This window comes from Myotis davidii, unplaced genomic scaffold (genome assembly GCF_000327345.1).
Source record: "Myotis davidii unplaced genomic scaffold, ASM32734v1 scaffold2621, whole genome shotgun sequence".
NCBI lineage: Eukaryota > Metazoa > Chordata > Mammalia > Chiroptera > Vespertilionidae > Myotis > Myotis davidii.
This window is the reverse complement of record NW_006291205.1, coordinates 343,251-368,828: the sequence shown is the minus strand read 5'-3', so window position 1 is coordinate 368,828 and position 25,578 is coordinate 343,251. Positions and strand designations below refer to the sequence as shown.

At 41.3% G+C, this 25,578-nt stretch overlaps 2 protein-coding genes across 5 annotated transcripts in view; one reads left to right on the top strand and one right to left on the bottom strand.

Moving 5' to 3' along the window:
- Positions 1-7,095, bottom strand: part of OGFOD1 (2-oxoglutarate and iron-dependent oxygenase domain containing 1) — a 41,684-nt gene extending 34,589 nt beyond the window's left edge. For 3 of the 4 annotated variants that reach the window (XR_435701.2, XR_001513958.1, XM_015564353.1), the window contains exons 1-8: positions 6,879-7,084; positions 4,927-5,072; positions 4,707-4,753; positions 3,958-4,058; positions 2,211-2,327; positions 1,334-1,425; positions 1,018-1,146; positions 606-719 (exon numbers count right to left, since the gene is read on the bottom strand). Coding sequence is in view for 2 of the 4 variants with exons in the window: in XM_015564353.1 (XP_015419839.1) it covers positions 606-719; positions 1,018-1,146; positions 1,334-1,425; positions 2,211-2,327; positions 3,958-4,058; positions 4,707-4,753; positions 4,927-5,072; positions 6,879-7,032 (900 nt within the window). In the remaining 2 variants the exon portion in view is untranslated. Of the gene's footprint in view, positions 1-605; positions 720-1,017; positions 1,147-1,333; positions 1,426-2,210; positions 2,328-3,957; positions 4,059-4,706; positions 4,754-4,926; positions 5,073-6,878 lie in introns of all 4 variants that reach the window. The other variant, XM_006764348.2, reaches the window with a different exon arrangement.
- Positions 7,096-7,262: 167 nt separating this feature from the next.
- NUDT21 (nudix hydrolase 21) lies at positions 7,263-18,503 on the top strand. Its single transcript, XM_015564354.1, is given in 7 exon segments — positions 7,263-7,498; positions 10,285-10,524; positions 11,367-11,430; positions 12,490-12,579; positions 15,333-15,408; positions 16,441-16,555; positions 18,177-18,503. Coding segments are annotated over 7 exon segments (681 nt in total). The 5' UTR covers positions 7,263-7,424; the 3' UTR covers positions 18,199-18,503.
- The last annotated feature ends 7,075 nt before the right edge of the window (positions 18,504-25,578 follow it).

Here is a 25,578-nt window from a genome sequence, read left to right as displayed (position 1 = left end):
GCTCTTGGGACTGTGATGCCATGGGACTCAGGGTCAACTGTGAAGCAACACAGCAGTGACATGATCTCGTCTGGCCCTCACAACCCTTCAAGACGGACAAGGCAGGTTTAGAGCTCGGGCACAGTGATCTGGTCAGGCTAGTAAATCACAGAGCCAGGACATGAACATAAGGTCTCTAGCTCTCTTCCCACTATAAAGTGCTCCTTCATCACTGTCAAACATTCATCAATAGGTGCTGATCAATTAGCAATCTGTCTCACTAAAAGTCCTAGTATGCACCATATTAATCAAGTGAATAGGAAGGGAACGACTCCTAACTCCAGTGTAGAAGCTTCTCTACCTCTCTCTCTCCCCCCATCTCTGTGTATCATTAAGATTCTAGAGAAATGGGGAATACCCAAGGGACTCTTAACCCACTAAGCACACAACTGATACCAACGTTAGCTATTAACATCATTTCTATGTTTTATTTGAAGTAGAGGATGATGTAAACATTCTAACCAGGCACAAAACAAAAACAAAACCTCTTGGTGATGACTATTCACCCAGCCAAGAAGCAAGACTGCATGCCAGCAAGACATTCCGGACAGGACATGCGGACCCACCTTCAGGAACTCCTTCAGGAGAATTTCGGACTGTTGTTCAAACTCGTCTTGAATTTGAATTTGGTAATCCATGTCCAGATAAGTAGGGTTGATCCACTCATACAAAATTTCATGCTTACAAAGAAGCAGCAGATGCAAAAGGTGAGTTAATTCCTATTGCTTTTGTTCTCACATCATTTCACAGTAGTAAAATAATACATGCACATACTCAATTTATAATTGTCTCCTTTTTAAATATCAAGTGCTGGGAAAGTGCCTGAGAAGGACACCAGCCAAGTTTATCTAAGGGAAGTGGAAGGGAAAGCTCAAAGCCTGGTTTCATTATCAGGAATAGCCACTTTGGAAACCACAAAAACACCTGGTATGCTATAGCCGCTAAGATAAGAACCCGGCAGCAGGCACTTATCCTTACATCTCGCGGGATATGGGGGCTCCGAGGTATGGGAGGTTCAAAGTAGGTGGGAGGCCTGGCCAGGGAAGGACCATGAAACCAGCCGCTGATAGACAGACGTGACTTTTCTTCAGACAGGACTTCCGACACCTGAAAGGACAAAACCAATGGCACATCAACCCAAAGACTGAGGAGGGAGGTTCCAGCCAAGACACAGGAACTTCCAGATCCTTCACGCTAGGAGTGAAAACGACCTGGCCAGCCAGGTCTAACGGGAACGAGGGACTATAAGGCCTGAGCCTTAGTGCCCTATACAGCTGTGGCTGACAAGCTTTACCTGGTGAAAGGACACTGGAGACACTTCAAAGAAAACCAGTGTGTTCCACGAAGGGATAAGGGACTTGACAATCTGCTTCGGCTGGAAGTGTTCTGCACCAGGAGAGAACATACCCACAAACCAGTTAGCACTTACCACTTCCAGGCCACCCCGTTTCACCCTGACCTCAGATTTCTACGTGTCTCTAAACATACCCTAATCCCCAAATACCACCCTTCCCGCTATTTCGCTCATACTTGCTAGTTCTGCCAGGTGACACCTGTTCCTCCTTACACCACCCATTTATTATTGGATGAGGGCTGACAGCTTCCTGGAGGCAACCTCTGGGGTCAGTCATTACAATAAAAAAACCCGATGCCCAGCCAGCGTAGCTCAGTGGTTGAGCATCGACCTATGAACCAGAAGGTCACGGTTCAATTCCTGGTCAGGGCACATGCCCAGGTTGTGGGCTCAATCCCTAGTGTGGGGCATGCAGGAGGCGGCCGATCAATGATTTTCTCTCATAGTGATGTTTCTATCTCTCTTTTCCTCTCTGAAATCAATAAAAATATATTTATTAAGCAAGATAAAACAACCTGATTTCCTGTCAAATGGACTGGTCCAGGCAGATTCACAGGCAGCTGTACATGGTTTCTGTTACCCTCCCATGGTCTGTATTCAGACGCCAGGTCTGACTGCTCCTCATCTAAATCAACTCTAACTTATCTCTGGAGTGATCGTTATCTCAAGGACACCTCAGGGAGGCCCTTGTCAGGGTGGCATCCACTCCTCCTGCAGCAGCCACTGTAATCATGGCTTCCATTTCCTTGGAGTGCAGACACTGTGCATAAGGATTGGGAAGTGGCCATGGGCGGTGAAGAGCATGCGTGTGTCTTACCATCAACGCTGTACAGATCCAGGGTGCCCCCCAAGCTCCTGTCCCAGGGAGGAACCAGGTAAAGGATGAAGGCGATCCGGCGCCCCTCCAGCTCATCATCGTGGCAGAGCAGGGCATCTGCAAGGTGAATGCACAGCTGCATGTCCCTGCGCAGACAAGGAGCAGCTGGCACCCGACCCTGCATTTGTCAAGCCTTCTGACATTCATCTGTAACGTCAGCTCCTCCAGCCTTACAGTGACACTGACTTCTCTTTTATAATTATAGAAATAAAACTGCCAATTCTAAAAACACTGAAGAGCATGTCTGTGGTTAGACATAGAATCACTAACAATATTTTTACGTATTTCTTCCAATATTGTTTCTACATACGTGTTTGCTTTAGAAAAGAAATGGTATTCTTGGTGGTTGTTTGTGGCCAGCTTTTTAAAAAATTACTACATGGCAAGTGTGTTTCCATATGTTTCATCTCTTAATGGCTGCATAGTTATTTTACTCTATGGATTATGAATCACTCCCTCCCCCTTTAATCAATCTTCTATGTTACGCTGTTCCCCTTTCTTATCTACTAATAATGTTTCAATGGAAATTATTGCACAAAGATCTTTTTGTACTTGTTCCCATTAATTTCTCGAGTTAAACTTCTAAAACCCATGCGGTGGGGTTGAGCAAGGTGGGGGCCGTGCAGGGTGGGAGAGGAAGTTATGCTACAGTGAATAAATACATTAAAGATAATGTAAACCAGGTTTCTCAGTCAAAGAAGGGAATTACAAATATGAAAAAGGAGAACACTAGAAGGAACCCTATGCAATGTATGATCCTGGACTGGATCCTTTTGCTGTAGAGCACCAAATAATGGAACTAACTGATTTTAATGGTTTATCACTATCATGTAGGAGAATGTCCTTGTAGGAATTACTGAAGTTATTCACGGAGCATAACAACTGTAACCTACTTTCAAGTAAAATGGGGGAAAAAGGATTTGTACTATGTGTGCCACTTTTCTGTTAAGTTTGAAATTACTGCAAAATAAAAAGAAAAAATAAAGTTAAATAATCATCTGATATGAGTCTTCAGGTGTATCACCAAGTTATCCTTAAAAACTTGTTGCTAAGTTAAACTTCCCAGACAGGAGTTAAATCCAAAACAACAACAAAAAACACACTTTTCCTTCTAGGCAAAATACCAAAACATGTTTTCAAAAAGACATGTAGATGCTCAGAATGGGAACTGGGAGGATGCACCCCAAAATGGTGACAATGGATACCTCTGAACAGTTTGGGGGGCAGGGGTTTGAACAAAGAGCAGGTGAAGGGGACTATCACGGTTTACGCTGTATATTCTATATTGTTTGAGTTTTTTTCCTTAAAGAGTATATTTACTTATTACCTTCAAACTTAAAAAGAAAAAATGACATTGAGGGAGGCATTTGTTTCTTACGCAGTCTAAGAGGAGAGTTTACAACATCACTCTGAGTTTCCCATATTGTTGGTATGTGGAAAGTTGGTATGTGTGTTGTCAGCATTTTTCTGAAAATATGGTCAATAGCTTTCATCATATTCCCAGAGAACCACTGCCTTATACCTTCCAATATGAAGGGCATTTCTGTGTATGAGCCAGGTCAGATCTTCCTTATTAAGATCCTAATGATATACAGGGGCACAGTCCAGGATTTTGATACACTGACACTATCTGTCTTTCTACCATTGTTTAGATAAGGCCTTTAATCTTACAGACATCAGATCTTACCTGAGAATTCATATTTAGCACAGGACATGTCAATGGTTGATTCCAGGTCAATCTTGGAAATGTCAGAAAGCCAAGCCCGGAAATCTTCAAACAGAACTTTCCTAGAAATGCAAACCAGATAACTTGTGATGTCACACTGTGGCCTACATGTGGGTAAATGCCACAACTGTTTTTTCCTGGAGGTTGCTGTGTCTTCAAGAGATCTATTCCCCAGAGTCTTCCTCACTTTAAATTTGCATAGTTTAGGGCTAATGTTCCCAGAGCACATCCTTAATTATTTGCTGAGGATAAATTTGTATAAGTAGAATCACACTACAAAAAGAAAAAGCCTAATTTGAAGGGCTTTGGTACATCTTTCAAAACCACTTCTAAGAAAGACTGCAGCAGAGTATAAAGGTATCTATATTTCTGTCAACACGGGAGTTTTTGTTTTTAATATTTGCCAACCTAATTTGTGAAGAATGGTAACTTCAGTGTTAATTTGTTTCCTTGACTACTCACTAAGCTGAACATTTTATCACTGAGAATTTGGACCCTGGGATCAGAGAGACTCAGGCTTGTATCTTAGCTCCCTCGATTTTTACCGAAGTGGCCTTGAAGAAGTTACTTAATTTCCCACAAAGGAGGCTGTTTCCTCCTCTACAAAATAAGATAATACGTCCACAGAGATTTAAGACATAACATTTTAAAGCATTTACTAGCCAGCCTGGCACATAGTAGGCACCCAACAAATATGATCACTTGTTTACCTTAAAGCACAGATGTGAGGTTCTTTTCTCTCCTTCAAATCGTCAGACTTGATCGTGAAAAGAGAAAAAGAAGATTTCCTTCATATATGAGTCACAACATCAAGGCAAGGTCCCCGCCCAAGGCAAACCCAATCTAAAACCTCAAGTGCAAAGGTACAGAATGATTTTTTTGTAAATAAGTTTCTGAAGTGGAAGAACTAATGGGAAAGGCCATAAATACCTGCTGGAACTTATATAAATCATTATACTTCTCATGGAAGTCCAAGCTCAAGAGCTCCTTCTGAAGCCCTTCCAAGAAGTTTTGACTTGGGATGAAGTTTGGGATCACGCAATGCAGAAAGGGGTCCATGTCCATGATAATGGCTTCTGTTGGGAAGAAAACATTACGGCTTATTTTTCTTTTGTATTTTTGACTCCTGAGCAGCATAGTACAGAGAATACAAAAGGGGATGGTCAGGAATTTTCAGGAATTCGAAAGTCTCAGATTTTGGGGATGATAAGCTGTTCCCTTTTTTTCTTTAATCACCCAACACTACTTTTTAATGATACTGTGCTTAAAATATTAGGCCTTAAAATGAGTACAGGTGATATTACTAAGATTTTAAAGTCTTAATTTATCCCCCACCCACACACACATTTAAAACGAGAGTAGCAAATTAAAAATGAGAATAGCAATACTGGCTGGCAATTTTCCTCAACCCTTTTTCTTTTCCTAAGTTGCTGTCTAAGGCAGTTAGAACATACATACTTTGTGGTTTTTTTTTTTAAAAAAACAACAACAGTTCAGACATAACCCCTTCCAATTCACTTTTCCCACTGCCTCTGGTGGGTTAGATTATGTACCCATCTAACAATCACCCCTAGCCACCAAGCACAATGGTGCTTTGCATGCAGTATCTCATTTAATTTTCCCTACCACAGGCTAAGGCAGGCACGATCACGGTCTCCATGCCACAGATGAGGACATTGAGAAATCCCTGCGTGTACAGACTTTGCACTTTAAACACTGAGCTATCATGTCTCTCTTTTCTTTTCTAATTATGCGGGCATCCTGGTATAGTTAACAACAGAGTTGGCAGAAACCAGGCCCAGGATGCCAGCCAGCTTCTGGCTGCTGTTCTCCCAGCAGTGTAACACTTACCTAGGTACGAGGCCACCTAGGCAGCTGCCTACGGCTGGGGCTATCATGCGAACTTTAGAAGGGAAAGCATGATGCATCGAGCGGAGTTCTTATGGTATAAGGCAGTGGTTCTCAACCTTCCTAATGCCGCGACCCTTTAATATACAGTTCCTCATGTTGTGGTGACCCCCAACCATAAAATTATTTTCGTTGCTACTTCATAACTGTAATGTTGCTACTGTTATGAATCGTCATGTAATCTATCTATCTATCTAATCTATTCTATCTACTATCTATCATCCACCCACCTACCTATCATCTAAAACCCTATTCAAATCGACCAAACTGCAGAAGGACTGGTCGCTATGACGCGCACTGACCACCAGGGGGCAGACGCTCAAGGCAGGAGCTGCCCCCGCAGCCCGCAGGCCCCGACCAAGGCAGGAGCGAGCGGGGCATAAACAACCGAGTAGCTCCGGTGCCGGCTGCTACTCGCTCAGATGCTCTGGCTGCACTGTCACGGGACCACCGAGCATTACCTTCAGAACAAAATATCACCTAAACCACCCACACATGTGTTCAAATGTTTACTGGTCCTTCCCCAGGGAAACATTTATAGAGACAGACATGCGTTAGCTTACTCGTCTCATTCAACATCTTTCCGAGGTAAACACCATTTAGCTACCCCATTTTATGTGTTAAGGAACTGGAATTTTAAAAAGTTGAAAAGTTGAACCCATTGACAACCAGTCGAGGGATTCCAGAATTCAAGTAGTCATCTTTGGTTCCAGAATCCAACTCAGAACGCTCACGCCCTCCACTTCCACAAACTCTCCGACCTACATGTCCGCTCTCCTCGGGCTCCAGATGCACACTGACCTCGCAATGAAAGCGGGGCAGCAGGGCAGGCAGGAGGGTCGGAGGCGCCAAAGTCACGCTCTCTCCAACGGCTTCTACCCTGGCGGCCCCGCTCCCGGGCTCGGCTCGAGCGCCAGGGCTTTCAGAGGCCCCAGATCCCGCGCGGTGGCTGCCCCCTCACAGCACCCGGTTACCGTGACTGAACGGCGTCCTGCAGCTCCAGGCCTCAGCCACCTGCTTCTTCAAGGCTTCCTCCGTAACCGCGTCCGAAAACTCCACCATCACCTCCTTCTTCCTCTTTTTTCCCATCCGGTCCGGGTTAGGGTCAGGGGGCCGTTTCCCATTCATCTCCTCAGAAGCTGCAGACCCACGCCACACACACACCAAGCGGCTCACGGAGACTACAATTCCCAGAATGCGCTCTTTCTCAGCGCCACCCAATAGGAAGCGCGGAAGCAAGAGGAGGAGGAACCCATACCTGATCTACCAATGGGAGCTCAAGATATTGCGACATCCCACCAGCCGCCGGTCCAGTGGTTGCTCGGCCTGGCTGGCTCCCGCCTCTCTACTTCCTGCCGCCCGAGGCTCTGGATGCACTTCCGGCGGGCGTCCGCCTCCTGTAGAGTTCTCACGTTAATGGCGGGCGGCGGCTGCTGAGTGGGAAGCCGACAACCGCTGCCCGCACCGGGGAAATCTCCCTGCCTCTCCCCGCTTTCCGCTCGCCGCCAGTCCTCGCCAGCATGTCCGTGGTGCCGCCCAATCGCTCGCAAACCGGCTGGCCGCGGGGGGTCAACCAGTTCGGCAACAAGTACATCCAGCAGACCAAGCCCCTCACCTTGGAGCGCACCATCAACCTGTAAGTACGGCCTGGCCAGCCCGAGCTGCCTTCCCCTCCGGAGTTCTCCGGCCGTCGCGCCCCGGCCATCGCAGGCTCTGTGCCTCCCCGCCTCCCCACCACCCCCCTCCCGCTGGCGAGTGCACGCCTTTACCCCCTGCAGGCCCCTTCCACGTTCGCCAGCGCCAAGGGGTTTAGATCCTGTCTTACGTGGGAGGGTTTTTCTTCTTCAGGAGGAAGGCTGGTTCCCATGCGCTTGTATTCCTGGGAAGATAGCTAGTTTGCTTTGAATTCATCCTTTCCTCCACCTCCCCGCAGATAACCCGCAAAATATGGTGTCGATCTTTCTAACAGTTTTCGAGACCTAGCTCTAACGCAGTGGTTCTCAGCCTTCTGGCCCTTTAAATACAGTCCCTCATGTTGTGACCCAACCATAAAATCATTTTCGTGGCTACTTTGTAACTGTAATGTTGCTACTGTTATGAATCGTAATGTAAATATCTGATATGCAGGTTGGTCTTAGGCGACCCCTGTGAAAGGGTCGTTCGACCGCCTAAGGGGTCGCGACCCACAGGTTGAGAACCACTGCTAATGCGTAGCGTTAGTTGTTTTTTTTTCTCCTAATAAAACGGCTGTTTGCATTCCAGCTCATGCACACACATTTCACTCATGGGCTCGGGGCTCTCTGGCAGGCCCGGTGCATTCACATAAGTCTCTGCCGCAGCGAGAGCATCCAGCCGCTCGGGAGGGTGGGTGCGGGGACGGTTGGGCTTGAAGACCCTGGAGGAGCCTTTAATGCCACCCCCGGGAACCCTGGGGCTGTAGCTGTAGCTGCGTTTTGTCATCTGCACCTTTCCGCGTGAGCACTTCAAGCCATTGCCTTTCGAGGCCACTCTTGCTAGGAATCTCGCCGTGGCAGGTCCTTGGCCGTGGGCTGCGTCTCACTCAAGAAATTGCCCTGAGAGTTTGTGAGGCGCTGCGATGCTGGCCTGCATGGAGGACATGGCCACTTCATTCTGGTCGGTGTTTAAAAGCTGCAAGGGTTTGCCCTGGGTGTGCGGCTCTTCAGTGGGTTGAGCATCCTCCATTGCACCAGGAGGTCTCCGGGTTGAGTTCGGGTCAGGGCACAAGCCCGGGTTGAGGGCTCCATCCCCTGTGGTGGTGGTGGTGGGGGGGGCATAAAGGAGGCAGCCTATTAATGTTTTTCTCTCTCTCTACCCCCTTCGCTCTCTAAAATCATAAAAACATACTTTTTTTTAAAAAAGGTGCAAGGATTTTCTGATATTGGCCAGTCAGGGCTGGTATTGATGTTTTGATAGACATCTTAGATGTTTTCTCTGCTTCATGTTTAAATCAATGAATTTCCCTCCTTCAAAAGCGAATTGAAATTGAAAAGATGGTTATTGTTTTATTTGGCAAAGTAGATGCTTGCTTGGAAATGTAGATAATAAAACTTTGGGGCTTATGAAATCTGGAATTGGTAGATAGTTGCGTCTATTCAAGTGAATAGCTATTACATTAACATCATATTTCATTGCATAGCGCTGCTTTTAAGAATCCTCATAAGATTCCTGTGTGGGAAAGGCAAATGCTCCCCTTTTAAACAGTGAAAGCACAGCCTGTCGTGGTGATTAGAACCAGGACTCAGTTTTCCCTTGGTTTGCCTTGATTATTGGATCAGTTTGCCTGTGTGGGAAAGGCAAATGCTCCCCTTTTAAACAATGTGAAAGCCAGCCTGTAGTGGTGATTAGGACCAGGACTCAGTTTACCCTTGGTTTGCCTAGATTATTGGATCAGTTTGCACTAAGCCCTTACGTAGAATTAACTTGGTGAAAATGTTTTAATCTTTGCTCCATTAAAGTTATGGGTTGATGGATTTACAGTTCTTTTCCTCTCCTATATAAATACAGTATTCAGAAATAATTGTGTTGTAAATCAATTCATGTGTGAGTAAAGATATAAGTTGAAGTCCTTTCCTTCCCCCGCCTCCCGCAATATATATTTTAATTGATTTCAGACAGGAAGAGAGAGGGATAGAAGCATGAATGAGGAGAGATAATCACTGATGGACTGCCTCCGCATGCCCCACACTGGGTTGAGCCCACAACCCCGGGCATGTGCCCTGACCGGGAATCGAACCCTGACCTCCACTGAGCCACCATGGCTGGGCTCGAACTAACTTTGTAAGTTTTGGCAACCCCTTCAGGAATAGCAGAGCGGATTAGTTACGCAGTTACTGACTTCATGTCAAGGCATTTTTATAGAATAGATAGATACCTTGGGGATGGACAGTGTGGTCAAAGCATTCTGACTCAGAGGCTTAGAACCAGAGGCTTCTTACTGTAAATCTCATGATTGAGGGGTTACAAGGTGATATGTGTGATAAAATGGTATTTTTAAGGAAAAATTTGATCTTTGCTAGGCAAGATGAAAACCGTCTTCAACAGTCATATTTTGATAAAGAATATTCAGATTGGGTAGAAGATAATGAATGAAGAGAAGGGAAGAATAAGGATAATGAATGAAATAAATGCTGAAGGCTAAAAGGTTTTAGAGGGAAAGAAAAGTTCATCTAAAGAGGAAAGGGTTATAGTACTAAAAATGTCTGAGGATACTTGACTGGGAGAAGTAGAAAAAACAGAAGAGATGATGGAAGCAGTAGCTCAACTTTTAGACAAAAGAGATTAGCCATTTAGGCTAATAGGATTAATACAATTTCTGATTACCTGTCAGAGGAGCCCAAAGCGACACAACAAGTACATCCAGCAGACCAAGCCCCTCACTATGGAGCATACAATCAATCTGTATCCTCTTACTAATTATACTTTTGGTACAAAAGAGCCCCTCTATGAGAAGGACAGCTCTGTTGCAGCCAGATTTCAACGCATGAGGGAGGAATTTGATAAAATTGGAATGAGGAGGACTGTAGAAGGGGTTCTGATTGTACATGAGCACCGACTACCCCATGTGCTACTGCTACAGCTGGGAACAACTTTCTTCAAACTGTAAGTGTTGTTGGAAATTAACAGCAAGACAGCTTTTAATAAGGTTGCTGTTTTATGCAGCTTTGGAATATAGTTTTCACTCAACAAACATGGCTGTTCATGAAGTCTTTAGAAAAAGAAAAATCACAATTAATTTTTCTGCAGGGCAATGCTCACTTATTGCCTAACCAGAAATCCACATGTCTCTGTATATTGTTGATATTAATGACAGAGCTTGGTAGGAGCCCTGTTAAACAAATTGGTCCAAGATCTGTTACTAGAAGTCATTGTAGCATCGCTAAGAACAATGGATATTATTTCTTAGGATGAATAGTGTTTCCTATTCTTGAAATGGCTTACATTTTTATGGGTAAATTTTTAGTTTTACCATTTAAGCTTATAAATTTCTTGATATACATTTAGTTCACAACTATTTGACCAGATTGTACCAAAAGAGAGGTCTCAAATATTTAGGTTGGCGTTCTGGAAAAATGCCCCATTCTTCAGACTAAAAGAATGTGGTTCATTGCTCTGTGGCTGTTTCTAGACTTCACTCTCGCTAAATAGCTTCCAGAGAAAAGAGATTGGGATGGACTGATGGTCAGCAATTATGTAATGTTTACATTATGCTACATATTTTGTTTGTTTAAAATTAGGGTTTGTGTACTGTTAGTCTGGTGAATTAACGTGAATTCAGCTTTTTATTTCTAGCATATTTTTCCCCTTCACTTTGATTGCCTCATCATGTGACACTGGAATATGTGTGCTGTTCAGTTACTTGATAGAAATAACTATTACTGTCTTCTTCCTATTATCCCAACATTGTATTGAGTTGAAAACTGAAATTCTTAACCTTTATGCAGACCTGGTGGTGAACTTAACCCAGGAGAAGACGAAGTTGAAGGACTAAAACGCTTAATGACAGAGGTATTTTTCTATTTAACCACTTGGATGGTTATATTATTGCCCTTGTTAATACCACCCACTTACTAGATAATTAGGCTTTTTATGTCTTGTGAAAGGATAAGATTATTTTGATTACTTTTCAATAAATAAAACTTAAATCCTGAGTGTTAGTATGTACAATGTTTATTTTCCAGGAGTTGAACTTATACTTACTTTTATTTTTTTCCTTGAAGTGTTTATGTAATAGTAATGATTAACAAAGGCCAATATTTATTGGGCACTTACTGTGCTGTCCTAAATGTTTTACATACAATAACTTCTTTAGTTATCACAGCAGCCCTAGGAAGTAGGTATTATTGTTAACTCCATTTTACTGATAAGAAAACGGGGGCACAGGGAGTTCAAGTAACTAGTTGATGTTTATACATCTAGTAGGTCGACGCTGGAGCTCTGAATGCAGGTAGTTTTGTTCCATGGTAGGCCTCTGTAGGATTTTGAATGCTTTTAAAAATAGAGGCAAATAACAGGGTAAAACAGCTAAGAGTTGAGAGTTATAGCCAGTGGGTGGAGTGTGACGGAACTGCTCTTCGTTGTTATGAAACTTTTCGAACCATTTTTGACTAATTAAAATGTAGACTACAGCTTTGATTAAAACAATATAAGTTTAATGTTTTACAGAATCATAAAAAGGAAAATTTTGAATTTTGCACACTTCTTTTTATAACTTGGTCAGATGGGCGACTTACAGAAGCCATAGTTGATTTTATAAAAACTATTGTATAGCATTGGCTGATATGGGTAATTGTTTATCTTTGGTTTTTTTAAAGTATAGTCAGGGTATAACAATATTTGTTGGGTTCTCTCTGTTTATGTCAATGCTAGATTGCCAGTTTTGAACTAATAGTGTATGTCTTGGGCAGGGTGACACATACAGTAATAAATAAGAAATTATAGAAAGGAAGCCCATATGGAAAGTATGTATCTATTAGGAGTGCTGCCAAAAAAATCTCTTCATTGAAGAAGAGTGTATGGGCATGTATGTTCTATTGCTTACTGGCTGTATCATTTCTTTTCTGACAGATACTAGGTCGTCAAGATGGAGTCCTGCAAGACTGGGTCATTGATGACTGCATTGGTAACTGGTGGAGACCAAATTTTGAACCTCCTCAGGTCAGTGTTCAGTTGTATTTGCTGGGCATTTGGGGAAGTAGGAAACGGGTTTAATTCCAGCCATTTAAAAAGATCATAGTAAAAAAATAAATAAAATAAAAAGATCATAGTAGACTTTGACTTGAAATTTCCTTTTTACCCTTCTTAATTGAAATGAAAAATTTTAATTCTGAGCATTTTTTCTTTTAAAAGAAAATTTCAAATCTATACAAAAGTACAGAAAATAGAGTAAATATATCCTTTACTTGTTATCCATCTTCAGCTTTTAACAACTGAGATTGTTTGGAAGCAAATCCTCGATATAATTTCAATAGTAAATTTTCTAGTATGTGTCTCTAAAAGATGAGGATTTTTTTAAATAATAAAATTCCATAATGTCATTAAACGTAGTCACTGTTCACATATTCCTTATAGTTTCAAATTTTATTGTTACTTTGTTTATTTTAATTAGGATAATCTCTTAAGAATTTTTTACATCTACAAGTTGGTTCCCTGTCTTTTTTTTATTTATTTTTTTAGAGAGAGAGAGAGACAGACAGACAGACATGATTTGTTCTTCCAGTCATTTATGCATTCATTGGTTAATTCTTGTGTCTGCCCTGATCAGGAATTGAGCTTGCAACCTTGGCGTATTGGGACAATGCTCTAACCAACTGAGTTATCCCGCCAGAGCCCCTGTCTTTCTTTTTCCCCCTTGTAATGTGTAATGTAGTGTTTCCATTGCTGATTGCATTCATTCCCTGTTGTCATTGAACATGTAATTCTTTATCCTCTCCTGTAAACTGATAGTTAGATCAATAGATTAAATTTGGGCTCAATCTTTTGGGGAGGGGGGAGTACAAGATCAATAGATTAAATTTGGGCTCAATCTTTTGGGAGGGGAGTACAAGGCTCGCTAGAGGAGATAATATTGTTTGTTTATTGTTGCCTAATCTATTACCCCAAAACTTAGCAGTCTAAAACAGCAAACATTTATTATCTTAGTTTCTCAGGGTCAGGCATCTGGGAGTGCTTCGCTGGGTCTTTCTGGCTCATGGTCTCTTGTGAAATTTTGGTCAAGTCGTCAGCTGGGATTGCGTCATCTCAAGGCTGAACTGAGGTTTACGGATCTGATCCCAAGCTCACATGTGTGATTCTTAGCAGACCTCTCAGTTTCTCTGGGCTGTAGGACTGAAGGCCTCAGCTCGTTCTTGGCTGTTGACCTAACACCTTCCTCAGTTGCCATGAGAGCATCCCCTTAGGGCAACCCCCAGTAAGACAGCTGGCTTCCCCCAGCGTGTGAGCCTCAAGATGGAGACTTGGACAGAAAGAGTGCCCAAGTAGGAAGCTACAGTCTGTTATAAACTAATATTGGTGGTGACATATTGTGAGTTCTACTCATACTGTCAGTCACACAAACCCACATAGTACATTGTGGGAGGCAACTACACAGAGGTGTGGGTAGCAGGAAGAAGACTGGGACCTTTGGGAGTCATTTTGGAGGTTGGCTATCAAGGGTGGTATTGTGAACTTTTATCAGGAATGTTGTAATGTCTGGTTGTCTCCTTTGTAATGTTATTAACTCATTAATAACAAGTCCTGGATCTTTTCATTTCATTGGTATTCTGATCCTTAAATAAAGAGAAACGTTTCCCATCAAGTACTTGGTTACCCTGAAGTATAGTTTGTGTAGGAAAGAATAGATACTTGAAGTTGGATTCTGAATTCTTTTGGCTAGGCTCTATGACTTTAATAGCTTCTTTGCATGGCAAGACATCCCAGGTCAAGAATTTCTCAAGATGTTGGCCTATCTAAAGATTGTTCTGTCTGTCCTCTTCCCCCTGACTTCCTAGTAGAGCTGCGGGATAGGAAGATAAGGTGCGATGGAAGCTGGTGCTAGTGCTCACTACCTGAGAATTGTGTTGGCTTTAAGAAAGTAGAATTTCATCTGGAAATGAATGAAGTTCCTGGTCAAAAGATGCACAGAACACTTACTGTTTTTTTTTGAACATTCCTAGATCTAACTGGAAAATGCTCAGCCAGAACCCAGAAGTTCTCCAGGCTACTTTCTGAATAGTCTTATTCATGCCCCCTACCATGGTCCTAGGACGATTCCCTTAATTTACTAACCCTAGTGTCGGCTCTGCTAGTGTATAACGTAAGGGTTGTGTTTTTAGTAAACTTGGGGTATTGACTAGGTGTCAGGGGGAAAAGAGCACCACCTTCGTATCTCTGTCTTTTTGTAAAGCACAATTGACTTAAACACCAAGATGAAGACTAGAGAAAAAGGCCTAAAAGAAAAGGAGCACATTTTCTAGAAAATTTAACTTAATAATGGTATTTGTAGGAAAAACAAACAACTTTTTAAAAAAGGAACCAAATGTTAGACTTAATTGTGTTGTAAATTTCTCAAGCTGTAAATCCTGTGTCTACCTATTTGTCTTGAGTTGTTGAGTAGTTCACTATTTGTTGTTTTATGTTTATTAAAGCATTTCTTTATTAGTACATCTGTTAGGTACTAGATCCTGGTAAAGAGAAGACTAGAAAGGATTCTGATTCTCTCAGCAGCACTGTATTGGGGGATAAACATGTAAAGAAATAAATGAAGTTACAGGATATATGTTAAAATAAAATTATGTTGGGGTTGTGAGGAACATGGTCTCAGAGGGTTGATATTTGGGCTTAATGTCTAAAATGGGAGAAGTTGATAAATAGAGGCATGGAGGTATAAACGGATGATTTGGCAACAACAAATTATTCTCTTGTTATTTTAGTATCCATAGAGTCCTGCACATATTACAAAACCGAAGGAACATAAGAAGTTGTTTTTGGTTCAACTTCAAGAGAAAGGTAAGCTATTTTGTTTTTGAATGCAGCCATTTAAAAACTTCTATAGAGTAATTTCAAGGATACTTCTATTTGTCTTCAGGTTCCTTGAGTTTTTTAAAAACACAAAGCAGCCGAAACCGGTTTGGCTCGGTGGATGGAGCGTCGGCCTGCGGACTGAGGGGTCCCGGGTTCGATTCCGGTCAGGGGCATGTACCTTGGTTGTGGGCACATCCCCGGTGGGGAGTGTGCAGGAGGCAGCTGGTCGATGTTTCTCTCTCATTGATGTTTCTGACTCTCTCTCTCTCTCCTCTCTGTAAAAACTCAATAAAATATATTAAAAAAACAACAACAACAAAAAAAAAACACAAAGCAAGTTTATATAGAACTACCTAGTTTTTCTCATAGATATGCCAGTCATATACTATTGGGGAGAAAGTAAGTTTATTTATTTTTAAAATAAATAATATTTTTATTGATTTCAGAGAGGGAGAGAGAGATAGAAACATCAATGAGAGAAATCATTGATTGGTTGCCTCCTGGATGCCTGCCCCCCCCTCAACTGGGGATCGAGCCTGCAGCCCAGGCATGTGCCCTTGACCTGAATCGAACCTGGGACCCTTCAGTCTGCAGGCTGACGCTCTATCCACTGAGCCAAACCAGCTAGGGCGAGAAAGTAAGTTTAACTAGACCCTCAAGTACCAGATGATTTGTTTTCAAAAAAATAGCATCTTTAGGCTTGTGCATTTAAACAAATAATTATCCCATTTCTTATAATATTCTTAAAGGGGAATCCAAATAAATTACAAATTACTTCTCCCCTTCCTCTCAGGGCCAGAACTTATATAAGGTGCTCTTGGTTGATAATAGCAGGGATCTCTTTAAGTCAGTTTCAAAACTCTCACTATGAATTAGCTTAAAAGACAGAACCAAAATGTATTGAGATTATCTTTTTCCAAAGATGTTTTCCAAATGTAAAATTGGTTATTACAAATGAGGTGGAAACTGATTATATAAGAAATTAGAGAAAATGAGTACTGCTTTGTTTTATTTTAGCCTTGTTCGCAGTCCCTAAAAATTACAAGCTGGTAGCCGCTCCGTTGTTTGAATTGTATGACAACGCACCCGGATATGGACCCATCATTTCTAGTCTCCCTCAGCTTCTGAGCAGGTATGGAATGTTGAACATTTGTGGTTGACTTGACTAAGCTGCCAGATTTCAAATACTCCGAGCCACTTGAGAAGGAATAGTTCATGAATTTTGGTCTTTAAGGAAGTTAAGACAGTAGATGTACCCTTACGTCATGTGCAAGCCATAGATTAAACATGACTGACCAAAAGCGGCCCTAACGTGTGCCTGACATGGTATTGTGTAACTGCTCTTCCCCGAATTTGATACTCCGTACAGTTAAGTTTAAAGTCTTCATTCAAAGCAGCCATGGAAAAATTGTAGTCAGCAATGTACAATACAAAGAGAGTTACCTACATAAAAATGTGGGGATTGAATCTCTTGGTGTAATATATTCTTTTTCCTTTCTAGGCCCAAATTGGGGGCATATGGGAGTACGTCCTGGATTTTTACATGGAATTTGATACATATGTTTTTTTAAGGCAGAGTGATGAGAAATGCATTTTTTTTAAAAGTTGACTCATAGTGGTTGAACTTAGAGCCAACCATAGCTAGGAATTGCAGAATAGCACGGTCGTTGGAATACAGATTCTGTGGTCAGTGTTTGGATTTGCTTTCCACCTTCAATACTTCCTGACAGTTTGGCCACAACAAATGGTTATACATACCTATTTGCCTCTTTATTCATCTGTAAATGGTGGTCCCCACTTCATAGAATTGCGAGAAACAGTGAAATAACACACGTAAAGTGCTTATAATAATACCAGGCACCTGGTAAATTTTTACTAAATTTAGAAACAATTCCAGTCGTCATCTTGCCTTCTATTAAAGCTTCTGAGTGAAATAGGGCTTTCTGTTTTGTTCCACTAATCAAACTTCATCTTTTACTCCTCTGCTGTGGTTGAAAAATGGGATATGAAAAAAAAGTCATTTTATTCACTTATTTAAAAACCACCTCTCAGGCCAGGAACTGTGCTGAGTGGTCAGAATACAATGAAGTGTAAAATCTTTTCCTTCCCTCAGGGAACCTATTAGTGGATAGTTAATAAAATTTAGACTCTTTTAATATTATTATTGTAAGTTTCAATAGCACTGTTCTTTAATGTGTAAGATGTGACGGGTGAGAGAAAAGTGTGTCTCGGTGTAGAAAATGCCAAAAATGTCAAGGGAGGGTAGAAATGTCCAAATTTTTTTATCATCTAAGGCAGTAGTCGCCAACCTTTCAGACCTCATGGACCACCAGTGGTCCGTGGACCACTGATTGGCGACCACTGATCTAAGGCAATGATTTCTCATAGTAGTCGCCAACCTTTCAGACCTCATGGACCACTCATGGCGACCACTGATCTAAGGCAGTGATTTCTCAACCAGTGTGCTGCAGAATTCTTAAAACTTGCAATACCTGGCACTGACCTCTTTTCCCTTAGATTGTCAAATAAAAAGTGACAGCCAACACAGTAGCCATCTGATGTGAATAAGTCAAAATTATACCTATTTTTACTTTGGTCAGATCAACAAAAATATATTTTATGGTGTGCTGCAGAATTTTAGTGGTTAGGTACGTGTGCCATCAGATGAAGGAGGTTGAAAATTGCTGATCTAAGGTAGAAACTATGTAAAGGATATTGTTTTTAATAAAGCTGTTGTTCTTTTTAAAATTCAGGTTCAATTTTATATACAACTGAATTCCTGCACAGTGGAGAAGTAAAAGAAGCCGTCTCTGTGAGCACAGCTCTGCAGTCTAGAAAAACATGGTAGAAGAGGTTTTTTGTTTTATCTCTTTCCCACCCCCTAAATTGCCACCTGCTTTTTATTGTTTGAATAGTAACATTGATATGAAGAACCTAGATAGTGGTGTAAACATGTGATAATGTTTAATTTGCTTTTGTTTCTACTCATACGTTTTTGTACATTAAAAAAAAGTGGACTTCTTTCTATTTGTATTTTTTTTTTTAATTTCACATTAAACTTGTAAAATTCTTACAGGTGAGGATCGTGTTTTTCTCCCCCCTTAGGCTGGTGAGTGTTCAGAGACAATGGCAGGTTTAGATCAATGAAGTTGATGGGACCCTTGTTTGGGTACCACTCTTGAGGGTACACTCCAAGGCCGTGTTAGAGATCTTTGTGATGAGGAACTTCTGTTACTTTTGGGAACTAGATTGGCTTGAATGAGTCCAAGGTGCAAATCCTGTACCAAACTTTACACTCTGATGCAGTGTATTACAGCAGAATTCCCAGTATTTTACTGGTACATTTTATACTGGTTCAGCCAGACCTTACTTTATAAACAATGGACCTTAAACATAAGGGAAACCATTAAAATGGGGTAGGTTTGGGAAAGTCATGGGGAGTGGTATAAAAAGAGATGGATCTAGAGTTCATTTAGAGTTTTTTTTCTTCACATAGTCAGGGTATTAATTATTTGTGCTGTTCTGAATTTGTGTCTTGGTTATTCTTAGGGCCATGGTAAAGTGGCAGTCTGTGAAGGAAGTTTATGAAAGTGAATGAGTTAGGTTTTGAACTCTTGGATTTCAAAGTTAGTTATTTCAATTAACTTGAAGTTGTATCCATAGAGGTGAAAATTTGATTTTAGCAACTGACCCGATGGAGAAGTAATATTTCAAAGTAATGTTGGAATAATCTGAAATCTAAGGACAGGATAAGGAATATATGTTTGTCAGCCTAAGAGAAAAACAAATTTTAAAAACTTTAAAAAATACTGCTAAATTAATGTCAAATTTAAAGGAATAAAAAAATAAATCTTAGGGCAGTTTGCTGGCTGTGCCATTGCTTAATGGTTAAAATATATTGTGTATGTCTTATTACACACTTATTTACTGCAGGCTTAATGTAAAGGAAATCTTGCAAGATACAGCTCTTAAAAGAGATTGGCAAGTTAAGTTTTTAATAGAGATGAACTGTTGATTCGTTCTTACAACTTTATGGTACTGATCACAGGGCTGTTCTGATGTGAAAGCTGTATCATGTTTTTCCCTATTTAGACTTGAGAAAGTCAGACGAAGAGTGCCTGAGCGATTTTATTTATAAACATGCAAATTCATTTACATGTCAAACCTTCACATGGTTGCATATCAAGTAGTAACTGTAACTGGGTCTCTGCTCAGGTAGTAGGTGAGCTCCACACCCCAGGACCAAAAATGAGCAGGTTTCCTTCGAAAAAGCCACTAGTTCTGTGGATAGTCCTCTTCCCTCAAGGGCTAACAGTCCTGCCCTCTGGTTTACATTAGCATCTTTCTAATTAATTACTTTATTGGTGAGCTCACTGGTTAGCTGGATCTTAAGACATTGGGGAAGGCAGAGTTGGAAACTGCGTAATCCAGCCCACTTTCCATGATTGCTTCTGGAATCCGAGGGAAAAGCTACAAGTGACCACATTCCAGACCACATTAGCTCTTGCCATTTGGGGTGGGTGGAAAGAGGTAGCCTTTGGGGGGGGGGCGTGATTTATAAAGTGCTGTCAGTAAAGGAGTGAATTGAAGAGTGTTACCTGATTTGAGGCCACTCATGTCCTTTGTAACTTAAGCTCTGACCTAGAAATTCTTTTTTAATCACTGCTTTCCAGCGTAAGTACGTGAGTCGGTCATCCATACACTGGGGTCGAGGTGAGAAAAACCTTTCATTTAAGCCAGCTGGATGACTAACCTTGGACTGTAAGAGATCTGGTTTTGAGTGTAATACTCATAACACACAAACATAATTTTTAAAACTGCATTTGAACTGGTCAGTTGTTGTATTCCAACACTCTTGTTCTGGTTTCTGGAAGGGATGTTTAAATATGATGTGTTCCTACAGCATTAGAAGAGGGTTCAAGGACACTGTTTAACACTAAGGTCTTATATAAATAAACTTATCACACTTCTTCAAGAACTAAGTCTTAACTTGTGCATTCCAAGTCTCTACGTATTAAATACTGAATAGTTTTTAAATGAGCTCTTGATTAACTGATATATTTTTGACTGCCTTCCCTGTTCAGGTTTGTTTATAAATGAGTGCTCTTTTGTATTGTATAACTATAATATTTGTCATATTCTTTTCCCTGAGTAATCCAAGTAGTGTATATTTTATATAAAACTACTAAATGGCCCTGGGAAATATTCAATAGATTGAGGGGAAAAAAACAAAGCTTTACTCAAATGTTTTAAATCATATTTATTTAGCATTGAAAACCCATTTGAACAAAAATGAATTTTTTTCTAAATGGTGAAGATTTGTGATTTATTTGAATACTCACCTGAGGATATTCTTTTCCCCACTGATTTTTAGAGAGAGTGGGAAAGAGAGGGAAAGACAATAATATCGATGTGAGAGAAACACATCAATTGGTTGTTTCCTGCACGAGTCCTGGCCAGGACCGGGGCTGGCGAGTAGCCTGCAACTGAGGTACCTGCTCTTAACCAGAATCGAACCGAGGACCCTTCAGTCCCCAGGCTGACGCTCTATCCTCTGAGCCAAACTGGCTAGGGCAAGACTTGTGATATTTTAAGACGTGGGTGATACTTAAAATGGCAAATGATGATTCTGTGAATTTGTACTTTTAAGAGCAGGTCTGGGTTTTTATCATCGTCTTACCTTGTAACTAGCGTTGTGTGGCTCAGTTAATTACTTTGGATATTTAAGAGTTCCTTTAAGGGAGCATTTTGTTTGGATAAAATAAATTGGTCTATTTGTTTCCTTCCTTAATTAATTAGAAGTGAGAGGTCGAGGCCCTCCAGATTTAGCAGGCCAGCAAGCAGTTTTTTAAGTATTTGTTCAGGTCACTTGAGATGATGATGGTGTAGCTTTTCACATGGGAGTTGCTCAAACTTAATGTTTTTACTAGTTTATAGTGTTGGGGACAGTATGCCCGTCACTAAGACTGTCAGAGTGTGCATGGCCAGAGAGGGTTAGTGGTTTTTGACTGTAATGCAAGTCAGCCTCTGTAGCATAAGGTTTCATTTTCCATAATTATTCCACTTGTTTTCTATCACTTATTTGGGTTAAACTGGACTCACTTCAATTTCCCTTTGTTGCTTAAATATGTGATGAGAAACAGAATACTGTAATTTTCACTTGAGCCATAAAAGACACTTTAGTATTAGCTCGTACTATATTTATAAGGCTTGTTTTGGTGAAAAAAAAACCAAAAACAGACTAAAGCCTAAGTCAGCCTAGATTGTGACAGTTTAGGTGTAGTTTGTATTTTAATGATGGGCTGTATTGTTAGACTAGAGGTAAATTGGGGAAATGTTGAGGGAAAGATCACTGCATTTATAAACTTAAACTTTTGGTTACTGTGTTCACATCCCAGAGTATAGGCATCATTTATAGTTGGGCTTGGAGAACTTTTCTCAATTAAGTTTTCTCATATAAAAATATAGAAAATGTATAAAAAGAAACAAGTTTTGGTTATATTTTTATATTTGTAAAGTAAAAGTTTGATTAAAATGGTCACTGTTCTTTTACATTTTATTTTATTGTCATTTCAATTAAAACAATTTAAAACAATGAGTCTGTGACTGTGCACGGCTACAGTTAGTGTGCCATTGAAATGTGCAGGCTTCTTTTCAGTGCCAATGGCCAGGGGCCATTAGGTAAGAGGTGGGGAAGCCTAACAGCAAGGGCCTAAAGACCTGGTGCACCAATGTTGCCCTCCCCCTACTCCTCCATTGGGTTAGAAGTGCCCTTAGGCAGACTCGGTATCTTGCAGTGTGAAGGGATCACACTGCATATAGAACCTGAAGATGCATTTAGAAGTTGCCACACAATCGTGTTAACTGCTATGTCTTTTCATCACTGGGGATTCAGTTTCTTCTTCAATAGGAGAGAGTTGACGGCTGCAGTTTGTTGTTTTTTTAAAATATATTTTTATTGATTTCAGAGAGAAAGGGAGAGGGAGGATAGAAACATCAGTGATGAGAGAGAATCATTGATTGACTGCATCCTGCACGGGGATTGAGCCCACAACCATGCATATGCCCTTGACCAGAATCGAACCCAGGACCCTTCAGGCTGCAGGCCGACGCTTTATCTACTGAGCCAAACCACTAGGGCACTCCTGTAGTTTTTTTCCTCAAACTTGCCTGGAAATCATGTTCTGTAACACCTTGCTTGCTGCTTATGTAATACTGTGTCATTTAATTTCAGCATCTTAAATAGAAACAATTCACCCAAAATATGAGAATATATGTGTTATAAAAACCATAGCCTAAGGCTTTACATCTGAACAAAAGTTGAACAAAACATGACAAAGTTATTGCAAAGTTCTGAAAATTTTACTATATTTTACTTTTATGATGTGTGCTTTTTATATCCTAAAAAAACTTTGACTACTCCAAGGTCACAAATATTTTCTCCTTATGTTTTCTTCTAGAAATTTTATGGTTTTAACACTTATATTTAACATGAATTCCTTATTTATATTCTCTAATACAGTGGTTCTCAACCTTCCTAATGCCGCGACCCTTTAATACAGTTCCTCATGTTGTGGTGACCCCCAACCATAAAATTATTTTCATTGCTACTTCATAACTGTAATGTTGCTACTGTTATGAATCGTAATGTAAATATCTGATATGCAGGATGTATTTTCATTGTTTGCGACCCACAGGTTGAGAACTGCTATTCTAATACATCACCTGTATATTGTATGCACACCACTCCAAATCAAGTCTTCCATCATCATTTATCGCCCCTGTATCTTATACCTTCCTTCATCCCCCCCCCCTTCCTTCTGGTAATCACCATAGTGTTGTCTGTATAACACATTTTTAAATTTCATTTAAATCAGATCAGCTATCATCTCTCAAAGATGGTAGGAAATTCAGTCTCAGTCATTGGGAGTGGGGAGCCTACTCAGGGACTCACAAGAATCAATCCAGAATGCATGGTAGTCGGAAATGAAGGTGGCGGAGTGGAGAGCGCGAGCTGTGGTGGACTCCACAGATGCTTTTCTTGGCCCAGCCCACGGCTCCCTAAAGGCTGACGCCTTGCCTCCCTGCCACATTTGGGCCTTGTGACTCCGTTGACACAGTCCCCATGCCTGTGGTCCAGCCTTCCCGGGCACACTGTTCTGTGTCTCGCCTTGTCCCCTCCCCCTGGTCCTCTCCTGGAGTAGGACCAGTACGGAGAACCAGAAGGACTGGTTGACTTTAGAAGGTGGGTAACCATCCTTAACAACAAAACGTCCTAAAGGGAAGGATGTGCAAACGCCTGGCTCCCTTCTTGGAGTGGGAGAGGAAGAATGGTAAAACAAAGCTAATATCCTAGTAAAATGTCTCCAGACACAAACCTTTAAAAATCTTTAAAAATGCAAATAAGAAATAACTTTATAGAGTTTATAGGGTTAATTTCACCTATTCTCATATTGGATCTTCAGAAAGTTCAAGTTTCTACAAGTTTACAGGAAGTTTAGACTATAGTTCTTACGTAGTCACAATAAAAAATAGTTGCTATTCAACACTTTACAAAGTTATTTCAGAAAACAGATTGAAGTTGTTTTTTTAAGTAGTGATTATGTAATTCCACGGGAGTATAGCACTGAAATTTCAGATGGTGGAATACAATAAGGGGGGGTGGCGATCTGTTAACAGCAATCCCTATTGACGGGACAAGTTCAGTGTGGTATTTTGTAACTGCATTGTGACTTGGATTGAATATAGATCATCTGATAGATTGGTTTAGAAATTATGGGGGCTCAGATGAAGTAGAACACTTACTTTCCTGGACAATTACTATCATTTGTTCAAATAAAGCTTTATTTTACCAAGAAAGATGAAAGTTTAGCATTTCAATCAAATGAACTGAAGTCTAATATTCATACAGGCCTCATATAAAAAAGTGTGTGTGGCAACCACTTGTGCTCCATTACAGGCCCTTTAAATAGGCTATTTCTAAAAATTCTCAAGTGGACGGCAATAACCTTCAGAATTCCTCCTTTTGTTTTCTAATTGATTTTTAGAATTAGAGTATTAGGCATAAAAGAGACCTTGAAGATAATTTAGTCCTTTTGAAAGTTGGTAAGATTCAATAAATACAGACTGAGCACCTCCGGTGGGCCAGGTACTATTATTATAGGCCGTGAGGATACAGTGAAGAATAAAACCCCAAAGTAACACTTTTGCTTGGTGGCATGTTTTTATTTGTTTTGGTAATGGCTTTATTGAGCTGTAATTCACAAATTGAGATATATCTCACCAGACTGCAATCAAATGATTTTTAGTCTGATCAGAGTTGTGCAACCATCACCACAATTTTAGAACATTTTCATTACTTCATAAAGAAATATATTTAGCTCTCCCCTCCCCCCAGTTCCATCACGCCCCCATCCCTAGGCAACCATTAATCTACTTTCTGCGTCTACAGATATATTAGCCTATTCTGGACATTTCACGTTGTGTTGGTCTTGGGCTGCTTTCCCTTAACGTGGTTTCCAAGTTTGTCCAGGTTGTAGCATGTCAGGACTTCACTGCTTTTGCGGCCGAATACAATTCCACCGTACCCCTTATTTCTGGGCCCATCCCTCCACGGACACCACGGTCCTTTCCCGGCTTTGGCTGTTACAACAACGCTGCCATCAACACCGGTCTCCACGGTGTATGCGGACGTGTTCCCATTGCTTTGGCTATAATACCCGGGGTGTGTGTGTGGGGGGGAATTGCTAGGTCCGGCGATCCCTCTCATGTTGAACTTTTTAAAGAACTGAGACTACTTTCCAAAGTAGTGACTCCATCTTCCATTTCCTACCCGGTGTAGGAGGAAACGCATTTTTATTTCCTGCTCCACCAGGTTCGTCTTTTAGACTCCGCTCCGGGCTCCTAGTGAACCGCAGAAACTCGATCTGTTATTGGCGACCCATCGAAGCCCCCATCAGTGGTCTGCGTTGGGGTCAGGTCCTCTTATTAGTCCCCACTATTCCATCCGCTAGGCGAGGCCCCCAGAGGGGCTCAGGGTGACACGGGTGGGAGGGGGTTCGGTTAAAGGGACTGACCCGGCCGGGCGCCTGGAGGTCCGGGTCCCCGCGCCCGGCGACCGGGCCACGCGGCCCGCGTTCCACGCCGTCAGCGGCC